The sequence below is a fragment of the Gymnodraco acuticeps genome, unplaced genomic scaffold, assembly GCF_902827175.1.
Source record: "Gymnodraco acuticeps unplaced genomic scaffold, fGymAcu1.1, whole genome shotgun sequence".
Classification (NCBI taxonomy): domain Eukaryota; kingdom Metazoa; phylum Chordata; class Actinopteri; order Perciformes; family Bathydraconidae; genus Gymnodraco; species Gymnodraco acuticeps.
In genome coordinates this window covers 1,454,386-1,465,587 of record NW_022990559.1, presented here as the reverse complement: position 1 = coordinate 1,465,587, position 11,202 = coordinate 1,454,386, and the positions used below count along the sequence as shown (strand labels likewise).

Genomic DNA, 11,202 nt, shown 5'->3' with positions numbered 1-11,202 from the left:
CACAAGGGTTAAAGATATCAACAAATGAAATGAATAATATGCTACGGGCAACAACAGCATCCCTGTAGCTCTGAATACTGAATATTGGCAGAAAATTCCTGCATCTTCAATTAAAAAAACAAATATTTCTTGTTTCTTTCCATGTGTGAGAGACGGTATAGAGGGCAGGAATGGAGCAAGAAACAGTGAAGCAGATTCACCATTATTCACCCGACTGTGTTTGTGTGTTAGAGGGCAGCTCCCAATTGTTCATGGTCAGTGTGTGTGTCATTTTTTTGGAGAGTGACAAATTGTGGCCCTCTGCTCTGAGATAGAGGCACCGACTGTATAGCCTGCATAATACATGAGGAGTGGGAGATATGGTGTCTGCCATCATCACAAAGCTACAGTCAGCATGTCGAGAGGCTCGTACATTTCTCCATCTGCAAACAGAAACTGATGCACAGAAAACAGAGGCATGGTGCAAAATAATGATAATATTAAGTGTTCTAAATAAGAAGCTTGATTTGTGATGGGGTTAGAAATAAACAAACTAATTTTAACCTAAATGAAAAGAATACAATTAATATTTCCTAGTATGTTAAGACAATTAAACACAATCTGTATTCCTTATGACATTTTTTCACAATTTAGCATAGTTGGTTATGTTATCGTAGAGAAACAGCGCACTCTTGGTGTGAAAGCAGACACATATTCAACATTTTCATTCAATGCTGCTCCAAACTTTCTTTTTGTATTCATTATCTATGCGGTATTCAGATTGAAATGATAAAAGTGCAATCATTTTCTGACAAAAGCATAAAGCTCCTTCTATTTTCATCATCCAAGTCTGCCCACTTCAGTTGCCAGGGTTGATTCTTGTACCATTTCTAATCTAATTCTTTAATATATCTCGTCTTTTATTTCTTTAAAAGAATGAATACATCTCTGAAATGAAACACACATAAAATGTTTTATTCAGGAGGAATAACTGTATCAGCTTGCACCTCCAAAACACTCCCTAAGCTAATCTTTATCATTATTGTGTTATTATTATTATGTTATTGTGGTGCAGAGTGAGTTGGAGATATTTAATTTCATTACCGAGGTTATGTTTTCCGCTGGGTTTATTTGTTTGTCTGCAGGATCACAGAAACACTTCGGGCCTCATTGTTATGAAACTTGGTGAAAGTGTGCGACAGGGATCAAGGGAACAGCTGTTCAATTTCGGAGCTGATCTGAATCACGTGTCAGATATACCGATTATTTTTCACTTTTGTTAACATTGCAAGATAGGGCAACTGTGAAGCATTCATGTAGGGTCAGATTCATTGGAAAAAAAGATTTCCCGACGATGAAGAATCATGATAACGTTCTTCAAATCGGATTAATAGCTTATAAAAGCATGTTGTTTTAACAAGAGCAATACAAAACATCTTCTTCATAGATACACATGTATGTCGTATCCACAATAAGACCTAAGAACACAATTTAAAAAAGCACCTGAATGCACCATTGGTCTTGAAGGAGGTCTGCACTTGTCATTCTAGTTATTAAATTAAACATGTAATGTAAACACCTGAACTGTTGAAACAACATCCATAACATTCATCTGCTACTTAGTAATTATGTATCTAATATATCATATTCCAATAACTTGCATATATACTCTTATTGCACTAATTCAAACTATTTTTCTTTTGTATGTACTATTTACTTGCACTATACTTTTCTGTTTATCTGTGTTATTGTGTTGCATTGTTTGAGGAGCCTGTGACCTAAGATTTTCATCTGCATAACAACACTGTAGCTATGTTCGTATGACAAAATAAAGAACCTTGAACCTTGTAAGAAACGAAATAAATAAAGAATAGTAGGAAACGAGAGTTGGGACTTGCATTGTTCTCACAGCTCTGGATATTAAGACAATACAAAACAAGTAAATAAAAGCAAGAGAAGACTTCAATATCTCTTTTTTATTAATTCTGACACACTGCGGTCAGATAGAAAAGTATGAGAGTTACACTTTTCAAGTTGCTTCCATGACTTGTGCAAACACTAGACGGTATCCGGGGAGAAATCCTCTGAAGGAAAATAAAGGAAATGGAAAAAGAAAGACATCGAAATGCAGAAGAAATGAATAAGTGCATTTAAACCTATGTGTTGATTCTTTATGCAGTATTTATTGATTCCCAGCTTCATATAAACTGGATGTTGAGGCATAAACATAGTACATTTGAACAAAAATATAACCAATATTTACAATTATTGTATTAAAAATACAAAAACAACTGATACGTACTCCACCAATTGTCTTTTTAAAAGACATACAGGTCAAAGTAGTACAAGAAAGAATGAAGAAAAGAAGGTCATCACCAGCTAAATGTACATTTCTCACTGACATCACACACCAAACGGAGTAGCAGTTCTACCTACTACACTTATCTTTACGCTTGTACATTTTTGTGCAACTTTTTGTTTTTAGAAATAGGCCTCGGCCCCGCTAATATGCACATTATCTTCAGAGTTCGATGAAAGTGAATGATGCATGTCACCACCGTATTACAAACAAATTATTAACAATCTATCTGCAGCCATTACAAAAAGAATTACGATAACAAAAAAGGGAAACCCAGGAAATCATTAGTGTATAGTCACAGACCACAGTGGGGAAACACTCATTCATCTTTTTCTCAGTCTGTAGTTTCCGAGACTGATCAATGTGATCAGCGCGACTCAGTGTGGAAGAAAACACAACGGTACTTTTCACAACTGGATTCACGATCGTTCTGATTGGCAGCCTTGAAAAAAGTTTTCTTCATATGTCAACTTCCTCACCGGAGTCAAAACAATTAAAAAAAAATCAGTCACTTCCAATAGTGGAAAAACTGGATGCAGGAAATGTGACTTACATACAGCGTCCACTGAGCCGATGTAACGGAGAGGAGATTCTGAGGATGAGTTTCTGAAGGGACCGCAGAGAGAGAGGTGTCCACAGTCTGAAGCCACGCGGAGAACAAAACAGAAACAAAATGCTTGGCTTCATCTTGTACTGAGTCTTCACAAAAAGTCTCTTGAATTGGGTTGTATCTTGAATAAGGCATTTCACTCCACTATTGCTTGATTCAAGACTGCTCCTGAAACAAGGTGATTTGTGACGGGAACGACCATGCAAAGAAATGTATGCAATCATGGCATCGTAAGGCGCTTTGGACATTCACAAAATGTGGCATTATGTTCAGGGAGGAGAAGAAAAGAAAAAAAGCCAAATCTGTGGATATATTTTTCTCAAAGGGTTTGTTATAAGACTCTGTACAAGATCATCTGTAACAAGGTAGATAGTTAAGAGGTACACTCACAATTGTACACGTTGGCAGCTTCTGAAATATGCTGATGTGTGATCCCTTAATGCTAAAATAAAGGAAGGAGAGGCAACTTTTCTTAAAGTCAGTGAGCGCTCGCTAACTGCTCACAGCTTTGATTCACCTTCTTCCAGGCTCCATTTCATTTGGGCAAAACCTCCAGGGTTAAATCATCATTCTCTCCTCTGATGGAGTCCAACATGTCCGCTCAGCTTTCCGTGGGGGGTTCAATGTCCTCCGTGCTTTTTGATATCACCCACAGAAAACATTATACTCTGGAGCAAGCAACAGGATGAGGGAAAAGACTTTGATATGACCAATAGGAGCTCCGCAGATATGATTCACTCGGGCCAAATGTCTGGTAACATCTAGGATTGTGCTGAAAGTGCTGTTTTTAAAAATGTGTGTGTGTGTTTGTCAGTACACTGTGCATGTTGGCTCTTCTTTACCAGGCTCTCCTCCCAGCTTTGATTTAAAAACCAACACTTGATAAGCTTTCACATGTGATAATACTGGATGCAGAGTTCAAAACACTCGTAAGATGGGTTGTTTCAGTCCTGGGCCAACTCAGTTTCAATTGTTTTCGGCCGCCAAGAGTGCAATCAGTCCGAGAAAATAACACAAAAAAAAAAAATGAAATCTAACGGGAAGGTGTTTCCTCAAGTCTGCTTTGTTTTTATTTGTTCTGTTTCTCCGAAAGTAGAAAATGACAAAGTGCAGATGAAGTTCGACACGTCATGATGCTGTTGTGTTGTGTTTGTCTCCCACAGCAACATCTGTGTGTGTGTGTGTGTGTGTGTGTGTGTGGGGCCAGGTCGACCCCTCCTCCCAGCACCAGTTTTATTTCTGTAGTCTTTTTATCCAAAGTGCCAGGCGTTTTGTCCTCGTCTTTTTCTCTCCTTCTCTTCTTCACAGTATTTTTTGCATGCAGGGTCAGTCAACCCCCGATGATGCTTTAAGGCAGGGGAGGGAGACGAGCAGAGGAATCCACCAATCAGGAGGGAGAGCCGAGTGGAGGAGGCAGGCACGTACGTAACTGATGATGAATAGTCCATTGGTCTGTCAGTCTCTTAAATCCTGCCCCCCCACCCCAAAACCAGGGGGACTTCGGTTTACTGCAGAAGGACGTCCGCTGTCCCTCAGACCGCTGACACCTGTTCATCCTCTGTGGAGAGAGACAGGAAAGGTTACTTCTAATGTGGACGTGCAGTGTATGAACTATCTTTCAAGTTACAAAAGTAGTGAGAGGTGTGCACTTTAGTGAAAGGTGAAATCTAAAGAGGAACTACAGCAGTGTTGAGTTAGAATGAAATGGATTCCTGACAAACACAGTTTTCTTTAGGACAGCGTTTCCCAACCTGTGGGCCGCGGCCCCTTAGTGGTCCGCGAAGGCATTGCAAGTGGGCCGCCAAATAATTTGCAAAACATTATGATTTGTGTGGAAACATTTCATTATTAAGATATTTGTATATTTTAACCTCTTTTCCTTTCTTTTTCTTGATCCTCCTTAGCAACGGTCAATTACTTTATTTAGCCTCCGTATTGTTTAGTTGAATGTGGGCCGCACATTTTTTTTGATTCTTAAGTGGGCCCCGAGTTGAAAAAAGTTGGGAACCGCTGCTTTAGGGTTTATGTCAGTATGTGAAAATCAACTTACAGTGACATCTTTTTAATATTATTGATTCATCAAAATTATTTTGAGGTTCCCTGGGACGTCTTTTCTTTAGAGGCAACATTTGCATTATCATTTTGATTTAATTTATAGTGATTTTTCTTCTGTCTTTTAAGATACGCAGTTTTTTAAGATACGCAGCTCATTAACAGATGATGACAGATGTTTTGTTGGCCACATATTTTCTCAGCAGCTATATTAACCCATGTTGTCTTTTATGTATTTTCTTGTATATTAACAGAAGGGTAGTGTATACAGATTGCCTTATAAAGTTTTACAAAATGCATGTTTTATCAATTTGATTTCCATGCACTGAAATGTCTTTATTTCTCTGCAAGCGCCTTTTGTTTTATACAATATTTGTATTACTTATTTATTGTATTCTTAAGGGACTGTGGACAGTTAAACTATGAAACATTTGTCAGTCAAAGGACCAAAAATAAAAAAATAGCCTTGTTTTATTAGTGTAGATTAATGTTGTTTTTTGTTGAAGGGTTTTATTTGGTGATTCTTAAATTAATCAGACAAATATGTCTTTTCTTTTTATACTTCCTACTTTAACATCTTGTGTTAATATACACATTTTTTATTTATCTTTTTCTAAACGTTATTGTCACTAAACAACATTTCCCATGGGATAAATAACAATTCTGTTTCTGATGATCCTGATTTGATCAGAGTGAGATATTTGATTGAGTGAGATATCCTTGGTGAAACACGAGACACCTGTGTGTATAAAGAGTGCTTCTACATGATGCAGGATCATCCAGAGTCTCTGCAGTGGGGTGGGGGGTGCGTGCGGGTGGAGGAGGATGGGGGTGCATGTGTCAGGCAGTTTGCATGGTGAGGATCAGCACTGTGCCTGCTGATGGAGGCTACTCGGCACAGTGTGTGTGACGGAGAGAGAGCAGGATGTGTGGTGGAGAGAACCAGGCCCACCGTATGACTCATGCATGATGACACATTGTGGGTTAAAGGTGAGGGTCCCACTCCAGAGGAACAATTCCCAGGTCATAAATAATAAATGTACATTTTTAATTTTAACAGGGAATTGTGATTTGGAGAGGGGCCGATCCTACTGTGGGAAGTGTGTGTGTGAAGGAATGGTGAGTCTCAGTCCAGGTGTGTGTCCCTGATCACATGCAGGTTCATCGGAGTGGAGAGAGAGAGGGGGGGGGGCAACCTGATAAATGAGTTTTTACCTGCCTTGGGGAGAGGGGCCCTGCCTGTTAACCCCCGCACACACACTCTCAGAGCCTGGGAGTCTCGCGTGTACGCTGTGGCTTTGGCTTCCTCAGAGCGACTAGTTTGGAAGACAAGGACTCACCCTCCTCTTCCTCCTGAGCCTCTTGCTCCTCGGCCGGTGAGCGTGTGCGGTGGAGGCCCCCCGCCCGCTGCTTGGCCCCCTGCTGGGCCTGGTGGGAGTCGGGCGACTGGGTGACCATGCGCGAGCGCTGCAGAGCCGTGGAGTAGTCCGGGGGCCGGCGGCCTGTGTGCGGAGCCGTGGACGCGGGGACAGCTGGGGGGGGGTGCTGCCCGTCAGCCAGGTCGGAGATGGTGAGGGCCGTGTAGCCGGGGGGGGTCGGGGGGGGGCTCGCGGTAACGACTCTCTTTCCGTGCTGGAGGGACACAAAAGCAACAATGATGGAACTTAAAAACTGTCTTTAAGGGGCAGTTTTTCCCTATTTTTGAAAGTCAGGACAGATGTTTCTATACTGTAGCTTGAGAGATAATAACAACGTTTTTTTATTTCAGAAGAAGGCTAAACTGTACTTTATAAACTCTCTGTAACCCTAACAACTTAATATTCCTCCCTGCCTCGACTGGTTGGGTAAATAGTGATAGATAATGACAGGAAATGAGGAGGGATTCAATGGAACAACGGTCTGTGGCACATGGGCATGGTCGACATATTAAAACCCCCAGGAAAGCAGAGGGACAATATGTTCCTGCTCTTTTGCATTCAAATCCACTATGTCTTGATTTAATGACTTCAACATATTGCCTCATGGAGGAATTCATGGATTTTTTAAAATGCCTGTTGAATATAAAAAATAAATCTGAGAATGCAAAAATGTTTGCACAATTTAAAACATTGTTCCTTGTTTGTTAAACCAATGCAAAAAAAACGAGTTTAGAAATGTCACGTTGTGGTTTTATGGGATACATTGTGCCTTCATGTTGTTTTTACACAGTATTCTCCCTACAGTTTTTTCTGCTAGACTTTCCCTTTCTTCTGTGATAAAAATACTGTGTACTTAAAATGTTTTCCTTCCATTAAAAACTTGACTTATTCAAAGAAGCAGGACTGTTAGGTGCGGTCACTCACTCAGCAGTCCCTTCCCCCCGGTGGTGATGGGTGAGGGGGAGGGCCGGCCCAGGTGCTTGGCCTCCTCTGAGCCGGTGGAGGTGATGCTGCTCGTCTCTGCGTCGGCGTTCACGTCCTTCCCCCCCCTCCTCTTGATGGTGCCGGTGTCTCCCTCAGAGTCCTCCCCCCAGTACGCAGCTGAGGAGGAGGAGGAGCTAGCTGAAGCCCAGCTGCCCCTGGCCTGGGCTGCCCACAGAGCAGCGTGCCCCCCTAAAAGGGCCTCCGGACCTCCAGGAGGCAGCCCCCCTCCTCCGCCTCCACCGAAGGCCAGAGTCTCCCAGCTGCGGCCCTGCTGCATGGTCTGGATGTTGTCGTGGGAACCCGAGGAGCAGGACGTCCAGGAGCCGCGCCCGCTGTCTGCAGCGTCCAGGGAGACTCGATCGCCCTGATCCTGGGTCAGCTCCTCTGAGCTGGGGGAGGAGAGCACCGTGGGGCAGCCGGAGTAAATGCCCCGACAGTCCTGCATCGATGAATATGACCTGAGAGGGGATACAAATAAAGATAATTACTTAACTTGTAGGGCAGATACATAAAATGGTTAATAGAGTGCATATATTTAGCGTGTTTTCAGTTTTACTAACACCTCAAACCACCTTTACATGTATTAGTCAGCATTCACCCAATCACACAGAAGCAGAGGCTGCCATACAAGGTACTTGCTCAACTGACTAAAAAGAGATGGAAATCAAGCAGTAAAATGCTATATATAAAAAATGTTACACTGACAATCCCAGTAACAGTTACTAAGGGGCCGGGTTTTACAAACTGTTTATTTAAACTCAGAGTAATTGTTACTGTGAAAAACCAAATATAATGTCATGTTCTTTAACGAAAACCTATTCTAGTCCTACCAAAACATTTTCCTCATCTACTTTCCATTTGTGCATTTGTTTTAGCTTTTATAACAAATATCTGAAACGCCGCTGTTATTTTGAACTAAACCTCAAATGAAACTCCTAATGTTCCTACCCGAGGCTGTACTGGTCGGAGTCGGTTGTTGCCCTTCGTTCCAGCCGCTGTCCCACGATGTTGGATTCCCCGACTCCAGAGTGACGGAGCCTCCTCTCGTCCTGCGCCATGTCGAAGGAGGAGTTACTGACGAGGCTGGAGCGAGAGGAGATCTCACTGTTACCAGAGTCCGAGTAGGCGTTGTAACCTGCAGGAGAGGAGAAGGAAGAGGAAAGGAATTGTTAAAAAGGTTCAATTTAAAGGTCACCTATTATGCAAAATCCACATGTTCATGTCTCTTCTACATCAACATGTGTCCCCTCTGTGGAAAGAGATTCTGAAAGTTTCAGGAAAAAAGATTCTCTCACTTTTTGTCCTGATCCATTTATATAAAAATGTCTGAAAATGAGCTGATCAGATTTTGGCCACTTGATGATGTCATAACGATTTTTTGGCTTGTGTAACCATTAGCCAATCACCAACCAAGGTAACCCCCCCCCCCCCACACACACCGTATCACCTGAACCTCCTCCTAGAGCACTATTGTGTTCTTTTTAACCAAATCTCTCTCAGAGGGGCGTGGGGAGGGGCTCCTTATTCTCATCTAAAGTAACAGACAGAGAATCAGCCCTTTTGAAACAGGGCTGAAACAGAGGGGATTATGGGTAATGCTGCAATGATCTGTTTGGTGTTTGGAGCCAAACACTTCAGAGACATGTTTTGTATATTTCTGAGACCTGTAATATATTGATAAAAAACAGTATAATAGGGGACCTTTAACGCATGTGCTTTAGTCCGTTTGATTTGCCTTCATTGCAAAAAGTAGCATGAAATACTTTGTTCTAAATGAAAGCACGATAAAGCCCTCTCATGCATGCTGACTGGGTCTCATTCCAACACAAAGCTCCCAACATTAAACTAACTTATGGTGGATCAACTGTTTTTCATCCGTCATCATAAATCATCTTTAATCCACATATCTTGTCTCAGTCAGTGTTTTGAAACAAGCCGTCACACAGACTGCAGGGTAATTGTAGAGTTCAATTTTCCAAGTAAGCCAAGCAGCTCTTTAGGGAAAAGTGCTGAAGAGTGTGGAAAAGTTTAGATAATAAGCGTGAAGGGAATGGGAATTACATAATAAAGTCTGGAAAAATATAAAGAAATCACTGGTTATGATCGCTGACACATGTAAAGACATATTCTCAAGTTATAGACAACTGTCACTGTGGAATGTGTTGTATTCCTTCGCCTCCATCACCTCAATCACCTCCTCACTTCTGAATGACTGAGTCTGACCAAAAAAGAACGTCTTGATTATAATTTTGAGGAAGTCTTAATTGTAATGATGTGGCTCCAACATGAGTCACTAGAAAACCACATGCAAATCAAACTCAGACTGTAGAGCGGACACATACACTTACATGAGGAAACAGTTTCTAAGATAATGTAGGAACCAGTTACAGATCAGAAAGTTCTCAAAGCATCCAGTCTAGCAGCTTCTTTGGGAGTTGGTTTCATCAAGAAGAAGTTACATGTTGAATGCTTACCACTATTTTTGCAGCAGAGCACTATGTACCTTTCATGTTTTTTATTTATGGTATTCAAGCATCAATATGTTTAGGTTATTTGATTTCATAACTGTCTGCATTTGGCACTTTAAAGTATACTGTATATAGCTTTTTCATTTGTTAGTCAGCTGGATTACTACTGGGCCGATTTCAAGACAGTCAAGAAATAATTCATTTCAGAGTGGATTCAAATCACAAGCTGCATACAGGAAATATTTGTTTTACTTTGTGGAAATAATCTTCACAGAGTTCTGCGCTCTCCTACTGTCATTCTAGTTGACATGATACTCTTATTGTTAACCTGCTGTGTTCAACTTTCCCTATCTGTCCAGTATCATGAGCGAACGAAGACACATTTCTAGTAAAAATAGTGAAATGTTGAAGAGGCTGTTACAAATGCTGTTTAAAGTATAACCAGTTTTTGCCAACAATGTGGCTGTTGCCTTAAACCTAGAACTGTTAGCCTTACAACTTAAAACACAGGTATTAAGGCTTATAATAGTGTTACCTACATTCACTCAAACATCCTGACTAGTTTGTACTGCTGCAGCCTATAAACATGGCTGCAGTGGTTTAAAGTGGGACGAAATATTTCAGACTGAGTCCTACTGCCCAACACACCATCTGAAACATGTTGCAGTGCATACTGACAACCACCAGGTGGCATGTGTGGCCCATGGTGACAGAAAGAAGGATCATGAAGATGGTGTGGGGGGTGGGGGGAGGGGGGAGGGGGGAGGGGGGAAGGATTATTGGCTTACCCTTCTTGGGTGAGCTTTGTGGGGAGGTGGGAGGGGAGGAGAGCTGGGAGGAGGCGTTGGACACGGTGTCCTCTGGCTGCCTCCGGTGCCTTTCGTTCCCCTCCTCCGACAGAGACAGGATCTTCTTCAGAGACTGAGGGGAGTTGGTGCCTGTGGACATTTACAAGAAGATGAGCAGAATTAGCACGAGGAGCTCTGCCATTCCCCGCAGCGAGCTGCGCGACTGCATTGTCTGGGACTTTTTCTTTTTTTGAATTAGCTGTTTTTGGTCAGACAGCCTCTAGGTGGCAGCACTGTCATAAAGACGCTGGTTCGGCTGTTGTCTGCAAATAACAGGATGAGGGAGAGGAAAGTGGGCAATGGTGGCACATAAAAGGGACAGGGAACAGGAGGTTTCTAAAGGCTTACACCACCATACAACACTGCCAAACATTATTATATAAGAGAATAAGCTGTATTTACAGTTGTATTAATTTGATCTTGGAATGACCTTCAATCACGCCTTAAACTGACGGCACTTGTCCCTATAGCCTGTTTTAAATTG

At 41.8% G+C, this 11,202-nt stretch overlaps 1 protein-coding gene across 1 annotated transcript in view; it reads right to left on the bottom strand.

The window, feature by feature from the left end:
• Positions 1-1,936: 1,936 nt before the first annotated feature.
• Positions 1,937-11,202, bottom strand: part of rapgef2 (Rap guanine nucleotide exchange factor (GEF) 2) — a 119,660-nt gene continuing 110,394 nt past the window's right edge. Inside the window, 6 exon segments of the mRNA XM_034227598.1 lie at positions 1,937-4,506; positions 6,216-6,605; positions 6,607-6,632; positions 7,343-7,860; positions 8,351-8,537; positions 10,659-10,808. Coding sequence (XP_034083489.1) covers positions 6,264-6,605; positions 6,607-6,632; positions 7,343-7,860; positions 8,351-8,537; positions 10,659-10,808 — 1,223 coding nt within the window. The 3' untranslated portion in view covers positions 1,937-4,506; positions 6,216-6,263.